Source organism: Microtus pennsylvanicus, chromosome 18, assembly GCF_037038515.1.
Source record: "Microtus pennsylvanicus isolate mMicPen1 chromosome 18, mMicPen1.hap1, whole genome shotgun sequence".
In the NCBI taxonomy this organism is placed as follows: domain Eukaryota; kingdom Metazoa; phylum Chordata; class Mammalia; order Rodentia; family Cricetidae; genus Microtus; species Microtus pennsylvanicus.
Window position 1 is genome coordinate 14,520,359 of NC_134596.1, and position 24,414 is coordinate 14,544,772.

At 47.2% G+C, this 24,414-nt stretch overlaps 1 protein-coding gene across 3 annotated transcripts in view; it reads left to right on the forward strand.

Moving 5' to 3' along the window:
* Window positions 1-24,414, forward strand: part of Trpm1 (transient receptor potential cation channel subfamily M member 1) — a 99,617-nt gene that overhangs the window by 32,500 nt on the left and 42,703 nt on the right. For all 3 annotated transcript variants that reach the window (XM_075953299.1, XM_075953300.1, XM_075953301.1), the window contains exons 3-13: window positions 3,084-3,279; window positions 6,077-6,290; window positions 7,247-7,371; window positions 8,563-8,734; window positions 11,899-12,073; window positions 12,482-12,605; window positions 13,381-13,453; window positions 14,215-14,315; window positions 19,960-20,130; window positions 21,647-21,781; window positions 22,805-22,855. In XM_075953299.1, coding sequence (XP_075809414.1) covers window positions 3,084-3,279; window positions 6,077-6,290; window positions 7,247-7,371; window positions 8,563-8,734; window positions 11,899-12,073; window positions 12,482-12,605; window positions 13,381-13,453; window positions 14,215-14,315; window positions 19,960-20,130; window positions 21,647-21,781; window positions 22,805-22,855 — 1,537 coding nt within the window. The remainder of the gene's footprint in view (window positions 1-3,083; window positions 3,280-6,076; window positions 6,291-7,246; window positions 7,372-8,562; window positions 8,735-11,898; window positions 12,074-12,481; window positions 12,606-13,380; window positions 13,454-14,214; window positions 14,316-19,959; window positions 20,131-21,646; window positions 21,782-22,804; window positions 22,856-24,414) is intronic.

Sequence of the window (24,414 nt, forward strand, 5' to 3'; positions counted from 1 at the left end):
TGGGGTGTCTGCAGCTCAACTCCCTAATTTGTTTACATGGAAGGAACTTCTATCATTGGGAAAGACTGAAACAATGTATCTGCAGAATACATGACCAAGCAATCTTTTCAAGTACAGACCATAGGCCAAGTTGTGACATAAGCCTCAATATTCCCAAACAAGTCAAAGCCTAGTCCTGAACCATAATTAAATAAAGTCAGAGATCAATAGAAGAAAAAAATATTGGCACCTCATAAAGTGAAGATACTCCTCAGTAACCAGTAGATCAAAGTTGAAATTAGATGGGGAATAAAATATTCCAAGATAAATTAGAATAAAGATATAACACAGAGAAGCTGAGGAGATGCGCTCATATAGGCTGAGAGGGAGATTTGTGCCCATAAGCCCCTGGATTAAGAAAGAGGAACGTCTAAATACACACCCTAGCCATCCAGCAGAAGCCACGGGAAAAGTAGGAGCAGAGTGGACGGAAAGCAGGCAGAGACAGCCCTGCTTCAAGACACAAACGAGGCGGCCCACACTGCAGGACAGAGGGACCTCGGTGGCAGAAGTCAGAAGCTGTTCTTGGAAAAGAACAAAACCCTGGGAATCAGTCAGCCAAGCTGATGTGAGGACTGGAATGGCAGGGTTGAGAGCGACAGCCGGTCTTAAACGGAAGCCAGCATGAAGAAATACTGTGATTTGTACAACAAATTAGAATTTAGCAAATTCCCAGAAAGGTACAAGCTACCGAAAGCTAGCTCAGGGGAGAAATACCCAACGGAAGCACGCTTAAGTAACTGGTGCGATTAGGGTCAGTGATCTAAAGCCTCCACATTGGTCCTCATTAGCAGTCAGAACGAACCCACATCCAGACAGTCTCCCTCCACTGATTTCTGAAGCCATTCCAGAAGAAACAACACAAATCCTCCACACACTCTGCCCAAAACATGTTGGGAGCACTCTGCCGACTAGTTGTACGAAGCCAGTAATACAGATTCCCAAACTGAGACATTAGACATTAGTGAAAGAAATGAATGAAGTTCCAAGCAGTTTGGAAACCATCCCTGCTCACATATCCAAAGATATGTCACTATTAAAACAGCAATGCTCACAAAATGACCCATAAATTCAACTTAATCCCAGTTGACAACTAATCTTGATGTCAAGTTGACTAGATTAAGAAACACATCTATTAGTGGCCCACACTTCTGGGCTTGTCTGTAATGGTGGTTACAGAAAGAGGTAGCTAAGGGAGGAAGGTCTGCCCAGAGTGTGAGAGACACCATCCCCAAGGCCAGGACCCTGGTACAGCAAGAGAGAGAACAAGGACGTCTAACATAGGCCTCCTCGCTGTGTCCTGGCCTCTGAGAGGTGACCCGTTCTGTTCATCTTTCTCCCTGCCATGACGTACAGAGGTCTCTGAAACTGTGAACTACGTCTTTCCTCCTTATTGTAGCTTCTTTTACTGTTCAATTAAAAAATAAATCTCGGGAGTCAGATAATAAAGGAATAAAGCTGAAAGATTCACAGAGTGATGAAGAAACAATCACCTCCCCTCTTCTCCACCTTCCTTGATCAAAACGGCTCCTCCTCGTTTTTTCTGTGTGCCCCTTTATCTTCTTCTAGTCAACTAGAAAACTCTGTAGTTCACTCCGGCTAACTGAATGTGGACTCCACCCTCCCAACTGATATCCAACTCCACTTGTGGTCTCGGAGTAAGAACACAAACAAATCTCCCGAATGTTCCACACATGACAGCCACAGAAGCCTGACTGACGTTACCCCTCTGGTGGCTTTGTTATAGAAACTGACACTCGAGTTCTAAAATGTACATGAACTTTTGTAAGAACCCAGGACAGTGAAAACAACTTGAAGGAAGGGAGGGGCAGAGGGTGGGAAGGCAGGGAAGAAGGAAGGGAGGGAGGGACAGAGGGTGGGAAGGATGGGGGGAGGTAGGAAGAAGGAAGGGAGGGAGGGACAGAGGGTGGGAAGGATGGGGGAAGGTAGGAAGAAGGAAGGGAGGGAGGGACCAGGGGTGGGAAGGATGGGGGAGGTAGGAAGAAGGAAGGGAGGGAGGGACAGAGGGTAGGAAGGATGGGGGGAGGTAGGAAGAAGGAAGGGAGGGAGGGACAGAGGGTGGGAAGGATGGGGAGGTAGGAAGAAGGAAGGGAGGGACAGAGAATGGGAAGAATGGGGGAAGTAGGGAAGAAAGGAGGGAGGGAGAAGGTGGAATGGGGGGATCCAAAGGGGAAAGGAGAAAAAAAGAAAAGAATAGAAAAGAGAAACAAAGAGAGGAGGAAGGGAAAGAAGAAAGGAAAGAGGAGAACGGCAAATCGAGTAGGAGAGAGAGGAAGAAAGAAACCCCAAATATCAGCTCACAACACTGATGAAGGAACAAGTATGGAAGGAAAGCCCCCCCCCCCATTGGTACCAAGACATCAGTCTGTGCCCTTGCTGTTCTCCCTAAGGAACATTCCAAGCTTTGGTGGTTCATGCATGAACTATGTGGCAGCCAATCAGAACAGTGACAAAGGAAACCCTGGACATACATGGAAAAACCAAGGGACATGCTCAGAGGAGACTAGGAAGGAGGGCAGGCCTGAGGTTAACTGAGCTGTGGAGAGGCACTGAAAATCAAGATCGGCAAAGCCCAACATATGGCTGCTCAGGACAGGACGACTCAGCCCTCAGTGCTACTTGGAAGGTTTAACTAAAAGCCAGAAGAACCCTGTAGCACCATAGAATTCCAGAAGGTCACTTATCTACTCCAAGGCTATGGCTGTACTTTACCACAAACTGCTCAGCAGTGTTCAGAGGGCCCCGCACCTGTTAATGTCCCCAAGACAGCAGAAAGAGAACCTCTTACTCAGTGAGAAAGAACGGCCAACCAATGCGTTGTAAACAGCCTGGTACGTGGGAAGTGAGGTGTCGCTTTTTGGGCACAGAAATGGCCAGGATCACTTCTGTCCCCCATGAAGCCGATGACTAAGACATTCTTGTGGCTCTGGCTAGACCCAGCTCATCCGTGCAGGCTGGTTTATACTCACTGATGGGAGGGGAGGGGGAATGTTGCCGAACAGTCTGACTTGCTCTTCTTCCAGGTGTTGCTGTGGGCAGCTCATCAACCAACACATCCCTCCACTGCCCAGCGGGGCTCCCAGCACAACAGGGGAGGAGAGCAAGCAGGTGGACACTCAGCCCGGGAAATGGTCCGTCGGCAAACACACCCAGAGCTACCCAACAGACTCCTATGGGAGTCTCGAGTTCCAGGGTGGGGGCTACTACAATAAAGCCATGGTAAGAGGGGTGATGGGGCTCTGTGCACAAGGACCCAGCCTTCACCAGTGCCTGTCTCCCGGATGCAGAGACCTGGGTCTTCCTCCGACTTACAGCTGAACCTTCATAGGCACATTGCCGCAAGTCCATGCTGTAGATCTGTGTGGATGGATTTTTAGATCACTGTAGAGTACATGCAGCCCCCATGAATCCACCCCAAGCTCTAAACCACAGGCACACCCTAGCCCAACCTCGTACTCAGTCTCCATTGCCCCATTCCTGGTACCCTTCTTTGCTTTCTAGTGCTATGATAAACTCTGTGACAAAAATAAATGAGGAGAAAGGGGTTTATTTCTACTTCTGTTTCCAGGTAACATCAAAAGAACTCAAGACAGGAACCTGGTGGCAGGAGTTGAAGCCATGGCCGTGGAGGAATGCTGCTTACTGGCTTTCTCCTCATGGCTTGCTTAGTCTGCTTTCTTATACACCCCAGGGCCACCTTGCCCAGGGGTGGCATCCCTCACAGTGATCTGGACCCTCCCACATCAATTATTAATCAAGAAAATGCCCCACAAGCTTGTCTACAGGCCAGTCTGATTTTTTAAAAAAAAAGTGCTTTCTCAGTTGAGGTTCCCTCTTTCCAGATGACCCTGGCTCTGGCTTGTGCTAAGTTAACAACAAACAAACAAACAAAATAACAACAACAAAAAAAACCCACCAGCATCCCTAGTGATAAAAAGCTCTTTAAACAACAGTCCCAATAGCAGGGGAATTGGCACCCTCCGCCGTGCATGCCAAGCCTCTACAAGGATTCTCTGAGCTCAGCTTCCCTGCGCCTTCTCAGACAGCAAGAGAAGGGGAACAGTCCCTCACAGTTTGCTATCTGGTAGGGAAAGCTAGCTCCCTTTCTGGTGCGTCCTGCAGTGAGGGGAGGTGCCAGCCCAGAACCCCATACTGCTGACTGCTGCTGACTCTTAATACTATTTTTGCAATTTCGTCCAACATTAGAATAATAATGTAAATAAATAATGTATATAATAATAAATAAAATTCAGTTATGTTCCAAATACCACAACACAAGCCAACATTAGAAAATAATGTAAATAAATAATGTATATAATAATAAATAAAATTCAGTTATGTTCCAAATACCACAACACAAGCCAACATTAGAAAAATAATGTAAATAAATAATGTATATAATAATAAATAAAATTCAGTTATGTTCCAAATACCACAACACAAGATTTTCTGGGCTAGCACCCTACATATAAGAATGGACACAAAATGGCAACACAGAGGAATCATGGCCGCTGACCACTGATGTCTTTTTCACCCTGAGAAGAAACTAGTTCAAGATGTGGACCCATGACCCTTCCCTACGCATTCAATGATAGCATTCCTCAACTTCCTGGACCACTGCGAATCAATTCTTTCAAGGTTAAGTTTGCAAACTTAAGTACAAGTACACTGAGATATGTTTGAATGCCTGACAAAAGAAGACAGAATCTTTAGCACAGATCGATACCAGCTCTTGTGTGATGTAAAGATACTGTGCTAAGTCACTTAAAATATTCATAATAAACCATTCAGAAATTCACATTAGCCTGGTCAATGGTCACTACAACACTTTAAATTGGGTACTTTTTATTATTAACTGCCATTTTTATTTAATATTTTTATTGATTTTCATTGAGCTCTACATTTTTCTTTGCTCCCCTCCCTGCCTCTCCCTTCCCCTTCAACTTCTCTCAAAGTCCCCATGCTCCCAATTTACTCAGGAGATCTTGTCTTTTTCTACTTCCCATGTAGATGAGATCCATGTATGTCTCTCTTAGTGTCCTCATTGTTGTCTAAGTTCTCTGGGATTGTGGTCTGTAGGCTGGTTTTCTTTGCCTTATGTTTAAAAGCCACTTATGAGTGACTACATATGATAATTGTCTTTCTGGGTCTGGGTTACCTCACTAAAAGTAATGTTTTCTAGCTCCATCTATTTGCCTGCAAATTTCAAGATGTCATCATTTTTTTCTGCTGTGTAGTACTCTATTGTGTCACTGTACCACATTTTCCTTATCTATTCTTTGGTCTAGGGGCATTTAGGTTGTTTCCAGGTTCTGGCTATGACAAACAACACTGATGTGAACATAGTTGAGCACGTGTCCTTGTGACCCAATTGAGCATCCTTTGGATATATACCCCAAAGTGGTATTGCTGGGTCTTGAGGAAGGTTGTTTCCTAATTTTCTGAGAAATCACCACGCTGATATCCAAAGGGGCTGTACCAGCTTGCACTCCCACCAGCAATGCAGGAGTGTTCCCTTTACCCCACAACCTCTCCTGCATAAGTCAGATGAGGGACTCTGTAAATGGAAATGTACTGTGTAAGCTTTAGAGGCAAAGAAACCTACAGTCAAGATCCCAGTTCATCGAATTTCGTGCCCTACTTAATAAATGACACCTTCTTGCTATATGTTCATATACAGGATGTATGAGTAAGCTCCCATGGGCCTCTGGAGCACCGTCCCTTATCTTCCTCTTACTATTACTGCACTGGGATAGAGTTTTCACATGTGGTTGTCATGGTAACACCAACATTTGGATCATAGCACTGGTATCTTGTGTTTTCCTTTGCTAAATTGACCATCTTTCCCTAAGTTCTCGTTAGTCACTTGGCTGCAGATTAATGCAGAGGGCCCAGCTCACAGAGGGCCTCAAGGGCCTGAGGGAGCTCTTCCTTGGACATGTGTGGTAACCCTGCTCCCTCTGACATTACAAACAAAACCAAGATCAGGAGGTGAGCACTGTGCGTTCTTTTGCAGTACATCCGCGTTTCCTATGACACCAAGCCAGATTCCTTGCTCCATCTCATGGTGAAAGATTGGCAGCTGGAGCTCCCCAAGCTTTTGATATCTGTGCACGGGGGCCTCCAGAGCTTTGAGATGCAGCCCAAGCTGAAGCAGGTGTTCGGGAAAGGCCTGATCAAGGCCGCCATGACCACCGGGGCCTGGATCTTCACCGGGGGTGTGAGCACTGGTAAGAGGGGCCCTGCCCTCGCTGGGAATCGGCGCATCTGAAACTCAGCTGAGGTTGCAGAGGGCCTCATAATGAGAACAGCCAGGAGACTAGACACATGAAATCCTGATCCCAACTGTAACAAGGGGGAAACTTATTCAGCAGGGCTTTCCTGAAATTGCGATGGATTTCTTTAAAGAGTATAAACGTAACTTTGTTAGGCGACTTTGCATCACCAAACAGGCATCTGAGGCAATCAGGTTCTCAAGGGAAAAGGTTTACTCTGGCTCACGGTGTTAGGTTCCAGCCTACGGTCCATTGGCCCCATGCCTTTGGACCTGTGGCAGTACCTCGTGGCGGGAGTGTGTGGTGAAGCAAAACAAAGAGAGGTGGACAACTAACTCTTCAAGGGCACACCCCAGTGACCCACAAACCACATGCTGGGTCCTCTCTCGTATAGTCTCACCACCTCCCAACGATGCCCAGCTGGTCGCCAAGCATCTAATATGGGACTTTGGAGGGGGGGACATTTGAGGTCCAAAGTTCAGTGGGAATAACAGAGATGGTCGTGAACATCTGAGTCACCCAGCCTAGCCATTGCTTAAGCATAGCCATGAACAAATGTCCTTTTCCACAAGCCAATAGGCCTTGGGGCATATATGAGTGAAGGAACATGCCTAGTGGTCTGTCTCTTGCTGTTAGCAGAAGGTACCCAAGCACTACCCACGAGATCCCAGGGACTTCTGGCTGTGGGCACAGACATCTGTGGAGGATGTTCTTACCCAGCAGCCATGGGCGCTGCTCTTATTTTCCAGAAGTTAACACAGGATCATTGGTTATGATGAGCACAGACTCATGGGATGTTTTCTCTTTGTGAAGGGAACAGGTCCCACCCCTGATCCAGGGGATTATGGGGGCTCAGAGCAGGTACCCCTGAGGTTAGAAGGACCTGAAACTTGGCCTGTGGTTGCTTACAGGGGTCGTCAGCCATGTGGGGGATGCCTTGAAAGACCATTCCTCCAAGTCTAGAGGCCGGCTCTGTGCAATAGGAATCGCTCCGTGGGGCATGGTGGAGAACAAGGAAGACCTGGTTGGCAAAGATGTAAGTTTTCTCTGAAGACATTGACGGGTTTTTAAGACTTGAAGTCTGTGTTTTGAGATCATTTTAAATTCATACTTTGTTGTAAGAAATACCATTCTTACTTCCTCTTTAACCCTGAAGCCACTAACGTGCTGCATAGCTCTAGAGCGTTTTTGTAGCTTTCAGGACATTGTATCACACAGTACCCAATCTTAGAGGGCTGGGTTTTTCCAGCCTCTGTAATACTCAGGAAACTCAGATTGTCCTATGCTCCTTCCCACTGCTGAATGGTGTTCTGTGATATGGGTATACTACTGCAGGTTGTCTATAACCCTGAAGAATATCTAAGGCTGTTTATAGCTGGCCTATTCAAAAGAAAGACAGTTCAGTGAGAGGGTATAGTGCTTGCTGAACAAGCATGAGGACTGGGGTTTGGATTCACAACATTCATATATAAAGTCAGATGTGATCGCGTGTGACCGTAATTCCAGGGCTGGAAATGAAGTCAGGGTCCTAGGGCCTCATTGTCAGCCAGTCTAGCAAGTCAGTAAGTTCCACATTTAGTGAGAGACCTTGTCTTAAAAAATAAGGTGAAGAGCAATTGAGGAAGATGCTCGGGTAGACCACACACACACACACACACACACACGCACGCACGCACGCACGCATGCACGCATGCATGCACACATTTATGTATATACACCACACATACACACATAGAGGTACACACAGAGACATCAGTGTGTGCCAGGATTTTGTGTTACTGCCAGCTCTCAATTCTCTGTAGTAGATAAGTGTTCAATTACCAGATTGCCATTATCCAAGGCAGCAGATCTCAGTCTGTGGGCTGCTACTCCTTTCAATCAATTTCTGACAATGACAATACACCCTGCATATCAGATGTTTACATTACGATTCACAACAGTAGCAAATTACAGTTGTGAAATAGCAACAAAAGTAATTTTGTAGTTGGGGGTCAGCACAACATGAGGAACTGTATTAAAGGGTCGCTGTGTCAGAAAGGTTGAGAACCACTGATAGAGCAAACAAGTTTCTTTCGGTCTTCATACACTAATTGTGAAAACAGCCTCCAGAGTGCACAGCAGAGAACCGGGGCTAAGTGTACGTGTGGTATGTGTCCACAGTGCTTGAGTATCCTATGACTCGATATGGAAGCCCCGCAGCTTTGATTGGTATCGTGCATCTTATTAGGTCACGAGAGTCTACCAGACCATGTCCAACCCTTTGAGCAAGCTCTCTGTGCTCAACAATTCCCACACTCACTTCATCCTGGCTGACAACGGCACTCTGGGCAAGTACGGCGCCGAGGTGAAGCTTCGAAGGCAGCTGGAAAAGCACATCTCCCTGCAGAAGATCAACACTAGTAAGTCCCGGGAGTCTGTGGACATCAGCTGGGGCCTGGCTCCACCAGGGTGGATGCCTACTGAGAAGGACGTTACCCAAGGATGTTTAGAGTTTCGATTCTTGCCAGGCTCATGGACCACGGTCAGACCCTTTGCCCTAGCCACCATCATTGCCTGCACATAGCAGCCATGTAATGCCTTGCCCAAGTCCACAAGTTGATCTGAGAAGTACCCCTGCGCTGTTGTCATGGTGATGATGCTGCCCATCATCATGTTGCCTTCATTCCTGTTTACCGTAGTCACAGCTATTATTTTCTTTAATGTTTTATTAGGAAAACAGTTTGTTCTCAAAGACTTAGCATGATTCATCCTACGAACAGATAAGTAGTGTAGGCCATTAAATATCTCTGTAGAACTGGGTCTCTCACATGGGCTAAGATGGCCAAATGAGGAAGTCCCTGGACCTGGACAGATGCAGAGCCATCTGTTCCTGATGGACACCATCCTCGCTGGTCCATGTGGCACAGCTTTGAGGAAAGAACACTCAGTGCTGGGGCAAATCTGAGGATAAGATAAAGAGAAAGGACTGGCTCCTGGCCCGATGAAAGGATGAGAGAGCTTGTTAGAACAAGGTCGTTGGCATAACCTCCTGGGACGTGCCCACACGCAAAGACTCTGCCGAACAATTGTTAAGCGATCTCACAGAATGTCTCATTCTTAACATCACCAGCAATATGTTTGTGCACAACAACCTAGGCCTGGGAAAAGGCCCTAATGTAAGGTACTGTGATATCTATCACTCAGGTGGTTAGGATTGGCATGGCCACCATGAAAGGCTATGGATTTTTCAAGAACCAATGTAAAAATATTTCTATCAATGCTCTGAAAATTCCATTCAATTTATTTTTATTATGTTCACTCCCCTGCTTCTCCCAGATCTGTCCTTGTCTCCCTACCACTGCCCCACCCTAAATTCATGTCCTCTTTTTAAAAAATAATTCATTGTGTCCTATCGGGCTGACCATGCGCTTACGGGTCTGGGGCCATCCACTGTAGTATGGCGAACCTACCAGGGGTCACAGTCTTACAAAAGTTGTCAACCCCTTCCCACCCCTACGCTGAAATGCTGACCGGCTTGATCTTGAGCAGATAGCCACGCTTCTGCAAGTGCAGTGTGGTTTTAAGAATCAGATCCTGATGGATAAATTGGTTTTATTTGTTTTACACTTTAAGTTTTTTTTTTTTGACTTGGAAGTCCTACCTGGCCCCGTGACTTGTGGGCTTCCCTTTGTCATCCTTTGCCTAGGCCTCTGAGTGGGGCAAGGACAGCAAAGGGGGGCTCAGTAGTCACCTCTACTGCATTGAGCTCCATGAGCCCGAGGCAAGAACAAGTTCTCCTCTGCTTCCGGAGATGAAGTCACCACGCTCCTAGAGATGTCAATTCCCAAGCCTGCTTGGATGGGAATCTCAAAGACAAAGGCGATGCCATTTTGATCCGTTTGCCATTATTCCTTATCCATGACATACCTTCAATGCTTGTTTGCTGAAACCAACTCTACTACAGCTCTTCGAGCAGGAGATAACAAAGTTGTCCTAAAGAGAAAGTATCCCCTGGAGAAGGCCTGGCAGGAGGGAAGCCGAGGCTCTGAATTCCCTCACCGAGAGCCTCCAGGTTTCTTATAACCTGTGCTGGCAGATTTTAGCTGACGCTCTTGAGATCTGTGAGGTCAAGGATATTGCCCCTACTTGGCACTTGTAATGTTTGATCACAACTCTGGAAACCTAGCAAGACCTGATCAGCAAATAGTGACCCTGTATACCAACAGGTTCTAAAGTCCAGAGCTTCACTGGCCACAGATGGAAAACATTCAGGGGAGAAATTCAGTCTTTAATTAATGTGTACAGTTTTGTTTCCCTAGTCATTATCTCTAAACAACACAGAGTAATAATTACTTCCACGCCATGACGTCATGGCAGGTATTTCAAGTCCCCTAGAGGTGGTGTGGAGCACACAGAAGAATGTAGATGTAGATAACACACCATTGCATATAAGAGACTTGAGCATCTCGAATTTGGTGTCCGGCGGCGGGTAGTATGATGTTCTGGAACTTATTCCCCAGGAGATGTCAAGGAGCAACTATGTAATATGTCCTGACCAGGCAGGGGTGACATTATGAGGTAGGCAAATTTGTCATGAAGACTCCACTCCTACTGTGCTCCCAATATGACATCAGCTTCCCAGACTTCCCCTGTCTCTTCCTGCTTCCTTGAGCCCACCCTACTGGATCTGTTCCTACTGTGTTCTTGAAGAGCCCGGTAATTTTAAAGCAGAGGCAAATCCTGGAAATAAGTCGTTAGAAATGGGCTAACAGTGGTCCATGTTTTTGTCCCTAAGATTAATATACAGGGGCCAGAAGTGCTTCAGACATCAGAGTTGATGAAATTTTGTCATATTTGCATAACCTTTACTACTGATCATCTCCAATGGAAAAAAATGATATCTGCAATGCTGTTGGTTTCAGACTTGAGCTGTTTAGATTGGGGATGCTTAACCCATACGGCCTTATTCCTGGCTCTGGAGGCAGTAAACAAGAGCATACTGCTACACGTTTGCCTCTTCAACGTCCCGAAGGCAAATGTGTTCTTATAGTTCAGATCCATTCCTCCTCAGGAGTTAAGTAAAGCACTGTTTCTTTTACAATGGCTCATCTGTGAGATGGCGCTTTGACCACTAGCCTGGCATTGTAATGCCAATGCGGGAGAAGCCCTGGATTGAGCTAGTTCCTCCCTTGCTTATCCTGCCCACCTTACACTGGATAATCCTTAGAAGACAGCCTCCAGGTGGGCACTTCACACCCAGGCAGGGCATTAAAGGAGCATTCTTAGCAATGCTTCTTAGCTCTCACGCCCAGGTGTCCCTGTGTCAGGTTCCTTACGGGTCACAGGGAAGTGTAGGGGAGCTCAAGAGTTTTGAGGTTCCAGAGTTCACAGTGAGACCATGATGTGAAGTTGGAATGCAGGAATGAACACACCCTTCCCTGACTTAGTCTGCCTGTTAGTCAACACTAGCGCCACAGGGAAAGCCCTGGGGCAGGAAGCTTGTACTTTTTGCGGTGTCAGCATTTAAGACAAGTTGGTGATGCTCATGCTGGCTTGAAGACCAAGTAGTGTGGTTGTGTTGCAGGGCTGGGCCAGGGTGTCCCTGTCGTGGGCCTTGTGGTGGAAGGCGGCCCTAATGTGGTTTCTATTGTGCTGGAGTACCTCAGAGAAGACCCTCCTGTCCCCGTGGTGGTTTGCGACGGCAGCGGACGTGCCTCTGACATTTTGTCCTTCGCACACAAATACTGTGAAGAAGGAGGGTAGGAACCGCATGGGATGCGGGCGAGCTCTTAATGGCCTTCTGTCAGGCTGACTTGAACCGCTCAGACACCCCAGAATTGTCTAACTCATAAGGAGTTTTCTTGACCTTCTCTCCAGTTCCCGAGGTCAGTGTGAGAGCTGCCGGGAGCTCCTATCCCTGCCTGAACCCCCTCTCGGAACCCTCTCTCTCACTCCTTCATTTTCCCTTATAAGTCTCACAAAGAGCTAAACTGAGGCCAGTTTTTAATACTGCCTTTAGGCCAGGGTGACTTTTTTGTCTCCTGGACGCAAATCTCGGCCATTAGCAATCACAAATCAAAAACACTCGGGTGGGCAAAGTCGGCCCGTTTACTCGGAAGTTGCCCTCCTTCCCCTGCTTCCCTCCTTATCTCCATCCCTTTGAACAGGACCATAAACGAGTCCCTGCGGGACCAGCTCCTCGTCACCATTCAGAAAACATTTAATTACAGCAAGTCACAGTCGCACCAGCTGTTTGCAATTATCATGGAGTGCATGAAGAAGAAAGAGCTCGTGAGTGTCTTCCGTTTCTTTCCCAACACATTCTACAGAGAGAGCTGTTTCCTTGTCTCCCTCCGCCGCGCATGCTTTGATGGACTTCTGCACCCTTCAGCTGACCTTCCCAAAGGGCGACTTAGAAACTCATTCCACACTACCTGCCCGAGTGCACTTGTGGGGGGGAGGGACAAGCCCACAGGTGGTCCCAGGTGTTTCCAGACCTTAGCAAACATGGGTGATGTCACACCAACCATGTCTCTCAACTCAGAGACGCCAACCATAAATCAGACTTGGGAAGTCCCTGGGAAGAGAGGCATGCAAGAGCCCTTTAGATGTGGTGACAAAGTCAAATTCACTTCCCTTTGCAAATGCAGGGGTCATTTCTCTTTCCTTCCTTCAACTGTATTGATGAGGCATTGGCCCTCCTCATTCACTTGTGATAACGTATTCAAAGTTCTAAATTCGCAAATCCCCTGTTAACGTATTCCTTCTGATTAGATGTGTGTTCAGCGGCTCTGTTGGCTGTTTAGTGAAGATCCCGAGTAAGCGCCCTCTGCCCCAGGTGGGATAAATAATAAGCTCCTAATCCAGGCAAGGGTCTCATCAGCAAGAGCAACATGGAAACTCCTGGAGACTGAAAACTCTTCTACCCAGCTTCTACCCAGCCTTCTGCTTCACTGCACCAGTCCTTGTGTTCAGCGTTTTTTTAAAAAAAACAAAACACAACACAACAGCTCCTTCTTCCTCTTGTTGCCTTGATTCCATCTCTTCCCCATCCACCCGTTTCCAGGTCACCGTGTTTCGAATGGGTTCTGAGGGTCAGCAGGATGTCGAGATGGCAATTTTAACAGCCCTGCTGAAAGGTGAGCCTCTGGGAAGGGGTGATTCTGATTTTTGTCTTTTCAGAGCTGCCTGGCAAGGGCTTTGCCAATAATGAATGCTCCTTTGCTTCCCTCCTCCTAAGGACTTTTAGAAAAAGAACCCTGAGCGGGCCAGGTTGCCTGGGGTGACCTCAGCATGATATGCTGGAATGACCGAACTCTAAAGAGGGCTTTTTGTGGGACCCACAGACGTTACCGACCCATCAGAGCTGTTCCTACCCATAGCTGTCCCAGTGGGTCTGGTTCCTGAACGCTGCACCCTGCCTCTAAAGGCAGGTTCTGATGAGGAGCTTATGATATGGCGGGGGTGTCTCTGTGGGAGGCACATTTCCTCCCTGCCTCTCAGCTAGTCTGGGGCCACAGGGACAAGAGGACATTCACCACAGACTTGATGCTGGGTGCCGTTTCAGGACTTACGGTCCTTGGCCCAGCTTGGCAGAGTTCTCTCCTTTTTAGATGAGAAAAGAATGAATTAGTTGGCTCCTCCTCCATCCCTTCCAGGAAACCACGCCCCATTGGCTTGGGATGAGGTTGCCTCTGGCTTCTTCTCAGCAAACCTAAAAAAAAACAAAAAGCAGAGGTCTTAGCTTTGGTGGTCATTCGGGGTCAAGAAAGAAATAATAGGTACTTAGTTCCAAACTAGCTCCCACCGGGAAGTGAGAAGCCCAAGTTCCCTCCCCAGAACCTGGCAAACTCAGGTGGTCCAGACACAAGTGAGGAACACTCATTTCTTCCTTTCCCAGGAACCAACGCATCGGCTCCTGATCAGCTGAGCTTGGCACTGGCTTGGAACCGAGTTGACATAGCACGAAGTCAGATCTTCGTCTTTGGCCCGCACTGGCCGGTGAAACTTTTTTTTTCTATTGTTTTTGTTTTGCTGGAGACAGGGTCTCATGTAGTCCAGGCTGGGCAAGAATGTGCTATGTAGGCAAGATTGGTCTTGAACCCCTGATCCTCCCACCCTCACCTCCCAAGTGCTAGGGTTGAAGGCCTCTGTGCCTGTTGGAACAGTTTTCAGTTTAGAATATTTATTGTGACTTGGCATGGTGCCGTGTTAGTATGTCCTTGATCATGACATGGATCTCAGGAGATGATCTCAGGGTTCTTATCTGGGAAATCCACGAGATTATTGGAAGATGTTGCTGTTTAACTTCAAAGAAACCAAAGAAAGGCGGGCTCTGAGCACTGATTCCGCACTGAGCGGGTCTTCCTGAGGAAACTAACCACCAAACCTTTCATCATTGCTGGTGAAAGAGGGTTTTTATCCTTTGAAAGAAGAGCATCAAAATTAACGGCAGCATTTTCTTCTAGGGCGCTGAGTTTTCAGGCTGTTTTGTAAAACTTCGGGGGGGGCGGGGGCTAGAGAACTCTGCGTGTGATGTGTAAGTGATGGGATTGCTGTATTCTTTGCTCTAGTATCTGTGGGATGCTTTAATGTACTGTATGCATCAAGTCTGTGCACAGCATACATGTAGCAAATATGGATTGTGATATATGGGTTGTGGTAGAAAGATGTAGTTTAATGTGTGATATCTGTGGGTTTATGGCATGTATCTGTGTGTGTGTGTGTGTGTGAGAGAGAGAGAGAGAGAGAGAGAGAGAGAGAGAGAGAGAGAGAGAATGGAAAGTGTAACTTTTGTCACGTCTGTAGAATAGTGTAACACAATGTAATACCCTGTGTTGAATGTGATCTCACCTGCACAGCACAGATGTATGTGCTCTATGATGTGTTGTGATATGATGTGTGGAAGCAGGCACATGTATGTGCGTGATTGGCAGGCATGTATGTGTGTGTTTTTTATTGAAGGATATTTTGTATGTTTGTGGCTGAGAAAATGTATATGAAAAAGGCACGATATGTGTGTGATTGGAAGGTCGTGGGTGTTGTGATGTAGGGCAAGTTATGTGTATGTGCACACCCATGCAGCCATAATGGCCACATGCACATAGTATGTGTGATAAGTCACTCGGGTGTCCTTAAGTCACTCCTTCAATCAAAGCAACTTCTGTGCTCTAAAAATTAGAGCATAAACCAGTGACAGGGCTAGAAAGTCACACAAGGAACCCAAAGGAATGTCAGAGACACTCTTTCCAGCGATAATTGCTCAGCCCATATTTGAAGTTCGTGGATGTGATCCATGCCAGCCCACATCCTTTTAGAGGTGTGGTACCTACAATGTTACATCCTGTGTTGAGTGTGATCTCATCTGCACAGCACAAAGGACTATTACTTGCCTTGTGCTGGCTCCATCCGTCCCCCCCCCCCCCCCCCCCCCCCGCGCAGAACCACACTCATTTCACACCTATTAACCCGTTTGCAGAAATGCCCTAAGGGCTCTGTCATGCACACCGCCTGCTACTCAGTCTCTCATCCCACAGCTCTGCAGATGTGGTAGCCTTCCTAGGGCCAGGCAGAAGGCAGCAGGGCTGGGAGCAGGGTAGGTGGGGTCAGGATTCTGTTCCTTATTATTTTCTTCCTTGCTGGATTTAGTCTACCATGTTACAAGGTTTGTAAGACTCCAATTACGTCATCCACCTGACTTTCCTCATGGCTGAAGCAAATGCCACCAACACCCTGGTCTTTTTCTAGGCTACCACTATGCTCTTGTTCTCTGCTCGTTCTCCCTAGTATTCCATTTTAGTGTGGAGTGTCCACCTCTAAAGTGCCTGATAGCTACCTGCACCCATCAGCTGCCCTCTTCTGGACAGCCCCTGAAGCCCTTCCTAAAAACCCCTCCTCTGCCAGCCCAGGTTACAAGCTATTCCTCTGAGGTTAGCCATGATGCTCTTGGAATCCCGGATGTCAGCCAGGAAGCAGAGTAGGTGAGTTCACCCGAGCAACTTGAAACTCTCTTCCTATAGCAACCACACCCTTGTGCCTTCTCCACTCCACACAGCAGCAAGACCAGAAGCTGCAGCAGGGAAAGGCTGCTGCATCCCACTCGTTCACCGTGTTTTCAAAGCTGCGCATTTACTCACTCACTTAGGACATGTTGGTTGATGGCTGCTTCTTGTGTCCGGGGCTCTTGTTTCATGCGTTGGGGACACAGACGTGAATAGAGCAGACTCACGGAAGTCTGTAACACCAGGGTAGATGTGAAGGTGGGGTAATGGAAGGAAGAAGGAGGCTGGTTTGGGACAAAATAACAGATAATTACTGGATTCCACATTATAGGAGGAGCTAGGACAGAAGATAAGCATGCACGAGGGAGAATCTGGGATGCTAGTTTGTAATGCAATACCAGGAAAGACATTGCTGAGAAAATGAAGTGGACACTGAGTCTAAATGGTGACCAGACAGATGCTGGCTTCCGTGGAGGAGGAAGGGCACCCGGAACAGACTGAGGCAAGAAAGAGAAGGGCAAACAAGGGATGGGAGAAGGAGCATCGTGGTGAGAATGCAAAGCGAGAAGGCGCCGGTTCAGAAGGCTGAGAGCTGGCCAGGGGGTGTGCTGCTGGGTCCTGCAAATCAAGCCCAGGGCTGAGTGCTGGGATCTAGAAGCTGGGGGATACACAGAAAGGTTTCTTTTGTCAACGGTATTGTTATCTTGCACCATTTCTGAGGCTCAAGAACTTCGGGGTGGCTTAGCTGGGCAGTTCTGACTTGGGGGCTCCCATTAATGGAAGCATGGAGTTTATCCTTGGGTGACTGGCTTCTTCCACTTAGCATAATATTCTCAGGGCCCCTCCCTATAGATGTATCTATCCCATGTCAGAATGTTTTCTTTCTTTCTTTACTTTTCTCTTTCTTTATTTTTTCCTTCCTCCCTCCCTCCCAGCCAAGCTCCCTCCCTCCCTCTCTCCTTCCTTCCTTCCTTCCTTCCTTCCTTCCTTCCTTCCTTCCTTCCTTCCTTCCTTCCTTCCTCTTTCCCTCTCTTGTCCTTTTGTTTCTCAAGATAGGGTTTCTCTGTGTAACCCTGGATTTCCTGGAAACTCACACTGCAGACCAAGCAGGGCTCTAACGCAAAGATCCTCCTGCCTCTGCCTCTCAAGTGCTAATACTAAAGGCAGGTGTCCCAATGTCTGGCTGTTCTTCCTTAAGATTGTAAAAGGCTCCACTTTGGGCCTAGTGTGGTGACGCACGTCTTCACTCCCAGCCGTTGGGAGGCAGAAGCAGGTGGAGCACTGTGAGTTTGGGACACGCCTGGTCTACAAAGTGAATTCCAGGCCAGCAGGGTTACACGGTGAGACTCTGTCTTGAAAAGAAAAATGTCCTACTTTGTGTGTGACCACACTGCTTATCCGCCATCCTGGTGAACAGTGGCTCTCGTGAGCAGCGGCGCTGCAAAGGGAGGTAAGCAGGGATCCATTCGAGTCTTGCTTCAATTCCTTTTGGAACATACCCAGAAGGATTTCTGTCATAATTCACTTATTATGCAAAAAATTCTATGTCTAATGTCTTAGGAGTCATCACAATCTTTTTAATAACAGCCGAAGTACAAATGTTCTCACTTCTCTACTTTCTCAAAAACGTGTTACCTTCTGTGGGTTTGTTTTTCATCCTAGTGGACTGGGAGGGCATCTCAGCTGGTTTTAGTCTGTGTTTCCTTCATGATGTCTGGAGGTGATAATCTGTGGTGTCCACTTGGGAAATTCTTTGGAGACATGTCTATCCAAGCCTTCCTTTCCTGGTTTTTCTGGCTTCCTGCCTCACCAGCCACAGCTGCTCCCACCGTGGGTCTCCCTTCATGTTCATGATGCAGCAACGAGGCCTTAGGCAGCGCTGACCCTATATTTTTTTGGAGTTTCAGCCTCCAAAAACCATAGGTCATACACAGTGTCAAGTCCTGGTATTTTTGTTGTAACAGCAGAAAGCTAACTAATACAGAAGGAGTCTGTGAGACATGCAGGTGCTAAGTTCACCAGAGGAACTCTGGAGAGGAGCGTGGACTAAAACTAGATGGGGAAAATTGTTCCTGAATAGCGGCCAGCAGTGTGAGCAGCGGTAAGACTGCTGAGGGAGAGAGCAAGATGAGAATGAAGAAGGCTAGGGGCAGAACCCAGAAGAACCTTGACATTGAGAAGGACTGGCCACACTGAAAAGAAAAGAAAAAAAAAAACCTGGAGCTTGCAGCACCCAAGAAACTGGTTAAGGGAGAAAGCACATGACTAAGGGCTTGCCATGAAGGGGGCTGGGTGATGCCCAGGTCTTGGGCCCCAGCACTGTCATCAGTGACCAGTGGACAGAAAGGCAAGTAGAGGAAAGGGTGAAGTGGATGGACCACGGACAGCTCACCAGTAGAGTGTGATGGCAGGAAGGCATTGGGGCGAGGACTTCAGCAGAGGGCCAGGACTTCTAACCCTAGCTGCATTGCCTTGACATACCCCATGCTCCACACTTACCAGGAAGTCAGACCCATTTTCTCCTTCCTATTTCACTAAGTGAGCACCCTCTGCCTTTGAGGTTTTCAGTCTGTCAACACACTGCATGTGTCTTTGAGACCACCCTCCCTCCATCCTCAAGGCCTCCATCCATCACCACACTGCATGTGCTCCTGGAGCCTCCATCCAGGACCACACTGCGCGTGCTCCTGGATCCTCCATCCAGGACCACACTGCAGGTGCTCCCCGATCTTACATCCTTCACCACACTGCACATGTTCCTGGATCCTCCATCCTTCACCTCACTGCACGTGCTCCTGGATCCTCCATCCATCAGCTCACTGCACGTGCTCCTGGAGCCTCCATCCAGGACCACACTGCACGTGCTCCTGGATCCTCCATCCATCACCACACTGCATGTGCTCCTGGATCTTCCATCCATCACCACATTGTGCAGCTCCAAGGCATCTGCTAGAGCCTCTTTAGCCATAATAATCTCCAGCTCACATTTCTTCCTGGACAGCGACTTGCGCTATTATCTGTTGCCTCTGACTCATTCATGGTCACATTCTCCCATCATTCGAGGACTATCAGCACACCTCTGGTACCTTTTAATTTGCCTCTCAGCACCCTTCCCTCAAAATGCACTCATCCATCAGCACGTCATTCACTTCAAATACTCACAGCCATTGCATCAGACCAATTAAGTCTTTGTGCTTATGGAGAACAGGGGTTCACAGTATTAGGATCTTCTTTATCAGACAGCCAGGCCACGGTGACAGATTTTGTATGTATACATGTGTGTATGCCTGTATATGTGCTGGTGCATATGTGCCCTGGGTGTATGCATATGTGCGTACTCAAGTACATGTTCATAAGTTTACCCATGGGTGTGTGCACCTTCCCCATGTGGAAGGTGTGTTCTTTTCCACATGAAGGCATTATTTGTGTGAACATGAGTGTGTACATGTATGCCTTACAATGTGTACAGGTGTGTGTACTATGCATGTGTGTGAATATATGGGAGTCTATGCCATGTGTGCATTGTGAGAATGTAGGTATGTGCATCTACTTTGTGTGTGTGCAGATAGAGTTTGGAGTGTCACTACACTTGTCTTGGAGTAAGGGGCAGTCTTGGTATCAACACTACTTGCTGTGGATTGCAGCCACTGGGAAGCCTGGCCCCTCCAGTGGACAACAAAGTCACAGAGAAGGAGAAGAAGCCACCCACAGCCACCACCAAGGGGAGAGGGAAAGGAAAAGGCAAGAAGAAAGGCAAAGTGAAAGAGGAAGTGGAGGAAGAAACGGACCCCCGGAAGATCGAGCTGTTGAACTGGGTGTGTGCAAAGTCCTTGCTCGTGTGTCTCGAGATTGTAGAGCCCAGAGTTGGCTTTACCCTAGTTCTCCAGGGAAGGGACACTCTAGTTACCTTCACTTCATCCCCATCAGGATGGAGGACTGGTGGAATAATGCCAATATTTCGGTGACAATAGTGTGTTTACTGCTGTTTAATAAATGGGAGTGATCGTCATTAGGGCATATGCTTGTCACTGCAGAGGCCCTGCTTGCCGGTGTCTCAACAGCAGGGAGACCTGGAAACATCTTGTATGGGTGTCTTCAGCCTCCCAAGCTTGGTAGCTGCATCTACTCACCCACCACCCCTCCCCACACTACCGCTAGCTCTACCATCAAAAGTGTTGTGTTGTGTGAATCATAAACATGTGGTTAATTTCTGTACCAAGTGTCCGCATGCCTGCCAAGCAGAGAGAGCAATGACCAGGGCTTCCTTTTGGAGTGGTACCTTCGTTCCAAAAATAGGAGTGTATGGCCACTCACTCACATAGCACCCCAGTGGCCTGTGACATGCCTACATGGTCCTACCACCACCAAAAGATGCTTCTCAGCCAAGAAAACAGCAGGAGAAACTTAATAGGGCAACATTGGAATAGTTGTCTTAACTCATTAAAAAATTTTAGATTGATTGATTATTTTATGTATAGGAACATTTTTTTTGTTAAATATTTATTTATTTATTATGTATACAATATTCTGTCTACATGTATGCCTGCAGGCCAGAAGAGGGCACCAGACCTCATTACAGATGGTTGTGAGCCACCATGTGGTTGCCGGGAATTGAACTCAGGACCTTTGGAAGAGCAGGCAATGCTCTTAACCACTGAGCCATCTCTCCAGCCCTGTATAGGAACATTTTGCTTACATATATGTATGTGCACCATGCACTTTCCTAGTGCCTGCAGAACTTGGGAGAAGGCCTTGGATCCCCTGGGAATAGAGTTAGCAGACAGGCTGTAAACAGGCATGGGAGTGCTGGAAATTGAGCCTGGGTCCTCTATAAGAGCAATAAGTGCTCTTAGTGTTTTGTTTATTTGTTTGTTTTTGGTTTTGGTTTTTTTGAGACAGGGTTTCTCCGTGTAGCTTTGGAGCCTGTCCTGGAACTTGCTCTGTATACCAGGCTGACCTCGAACTCACAGAGATCCGGCTGCCTCTACCTCTGCCTCCCAGGTGCTGGGATTAAAGGTGTGCACCACCACTGCTTGGCATGCTCTTAGCTTTGAAAACAAAAGTCCCTTGTAAACTTTGACAGAGCATGTGCAAGTATGTTTATTTAAAGGGAGCCACCCTGGGAAGCACAGGCTGGGTGCAGCAGCCTTAGGACAGTTCTTGGCTGGCATATGTGAGGCCATGGGCTCAATTCCCAACACCAGGTTAACAAACAAAACTGCAGGGGATACAGCTCAGAATATCCCAGAACTTTCCATGGTGTGTCCTAATGTCTCCTGCCTGGAGTCTCCACAGAGGCAATTCATGGACTCCCTCCTGGATTTTACGCAGGTGAATGCTTTGGAACAAGCCATGCTCGATGCTCTTGTCTTAGATCGGGTTGATTTTGTGAAGCTCCTGATTGAAAATGGAGTGAACATGCAACACTTCCTCACCATCCCGAGGCTGGAGGAGCTTTACAACACCGTGAGAATCCCTGGGAGAAGGCTGGGGGCGAGCTAGCTCAGAATACTCTTATCACCTGACACATATTATTATGCAACCACCACAACAAAAGCTCTCCACTGAGTGCATACTCACGAGGGCAGCTTCAGCTGGAAGGCCAGTGTGTAGTGGGGCGGCTAATCCGTATTTGCTCCTGGCTAGTGCATATTCATATTCTCAGCAACTGTGCCGTGACAGCCAGTCACTCCAGCTAGAGGAGACAAATGATTCCCGCTGTCCAATGGGCTCACATCTTCAAAAAGCCACCTCTGCAGTGAAAGTGTCCGAAGCTGAAAGTGTACTTGATGGTTCCAATCCACTGAACAACAAGATGCAGAATGCCATAGCGTCAGGCATTTCCCGGCGGGGGGGGGGGGGGTGTGTGTGTCATGAGGCTTACCCAGAACTTCGGTTTACGTGGAGAATGAGGAAGGGACTGTAGTTCACTGGCCCGAGGAAAGGATCAGATTCCATTTCTCGTAAAAACTCACAATGAGAGAAGTCAAAGGTGACCAGATGAACCCCTGTAAGTCTGCATTTACATCCTAAGCTTGTGACGCAAGAGGACCTCATGTCCTAAGGCAGCAGCAGACTGAGCTGTCATCAAGGTTATTAGTCAACTGTTGCTTGGGACCCTGACGTTTCCCTGGTTACAGGGAAAATACATTTTAGCAGGAGGTGTGTTGTGTCAGAATGGGAAGTGTGTGGATAAAATTTGCTTTGCGCACACTAGTCCAATTCAAGTTTTGAAAATTTACGTCTTCCTTGGTCATTCGAAGACTTTCAGTGGCAGAAATGGTGTAAAACACGCAGGTATTTAACACTGCAAGAATGCTAAAATTATTCAAAGCATTTCACACACATTTAAATGTGGAAACCACAGCCAGTTGCCTTATAACAAATGAGTCAGTGGTATATGTGAACCCCACAATTCACTGGAGCAGAATTTTGTTCAAGGGTTAAAGAGCAAACCATACTGATTGAGGCCCCCTGCTTCCCTTTCAGAGACTGGGCCCGCCCAACACCCTTCACCTGCTGGTAAGGGATGTTAAGAAGGTGAGTTATCCACCCTTTACCGGCTGGCACCTGCCACGAAAATAGTTTGTGAAAACAGTTTTCTGTTTTGACATGTGTTCCCTTCTTATTTGACGCATAGGGAACAATGGCTTCCTCTGCTCATGATAGTTCAGTTATAACGTTAGAAAGAGAAGAACAAAGGGCGAGGGGGATGACTGTAAAATGCTTGGAACTGTAGCTTGTATTTCTAGAACCCAGGAAATGCTGTGGGATGGCTCAGCGGGTAAAGGGGCTTACTGGCAAGTTTGCATACCTGGGCTTGATCTCTGAGACTCATACAGTAGAAAGGGAGAAGTGACTTCTGCAGGCTTTCCTCTGACCTCCACAGGTGCACTGTGGTGTGCGTGTGTGCATGCACGCATGCTCACACACACACACACACACACACACACACACACACACACACTCTAACACTCACACTAAATATATAAAGCTTTTTTAAAAAAAAAATATCTAAGCTGTATGGTCATGGAGTCCCACCTTCCATAACCCAAGCCTGCCAGAGGTAGAGACAGAGAATCCAAAAATTAAGCTGGCAAATTCCAGGTTCATTAGTGCCTCTACTTCAGTACATAAGGTAGAAAGACATTGAGGAAGACACCAGACACGCACACCTCAGATCCCCACATGCATTCACACACATGCATGCATGTGTACCTACACACACAAACAAATACATACATATATGCATATCAAACAAACAGACAAAAAGCAAAAATAAAACTCGAAGTATCACTGCACTGGGGCACATTGATAACAGTGTAGGCTCCAGAAGAACCGACAGGAGGCTGCTCAGGAGGTCTGTGTGCCCTGTGTAGTGCACCAGAGGCTCTCAGCCTTTGTGGTTTCTTCATTTCTAAGGGGAACGGCTCTCCTCATTCTCCAGGGCCCCCCACTATCACAGCCTGTGTTCCTGTGGGGTCTTGCTCACTCGGTCCTACGCTGGCATCTCTTGTTCTTGTCATCACAAGTTAGAGGTGAGGTCAGGTTCTCATAGGGGCAATCTATCTCTCTAGAATGAGACAGTGGGGCTTCTGGTCAGAGTTCTGTATGACTTGGTCATATTTCTTATCATGATTCAGTTCTAAGAATATGATAACGTGATTTCTACAGAGCAGAATGGAATCAGTGGATGGGAACTGAGGATCTCAGAGGTCCCTGGACCCAGAGCCTTGTTCCACATTCTGCTTCCTCCCTCAAGACCCAGGTGGAAGAAAGACTAGGAAGTGTAAACTTTCTTCTTTCCCAAGGAGGATATATAATATATGTTATTTATATATATAATATATATGTAAACATACACATTTAATTGTAACACACTTTAAAAAGGAAAACTCTGCCCTTTTACACGTTTAGAGTAGAAGACTGATTTCCAACCTCGTCTCCTTCCACTCTCATTAAATGAAGGAGTTCGTGTAGTGAGTATTGTATTGTCAGCTGAAGCTTTTTACCAACAGCAAAAACTGCATCCAAATAGGATTAGGATACTTACCAATCTAGGCTTCCCTCTGAATTTATTATTATTATTATTATCATCA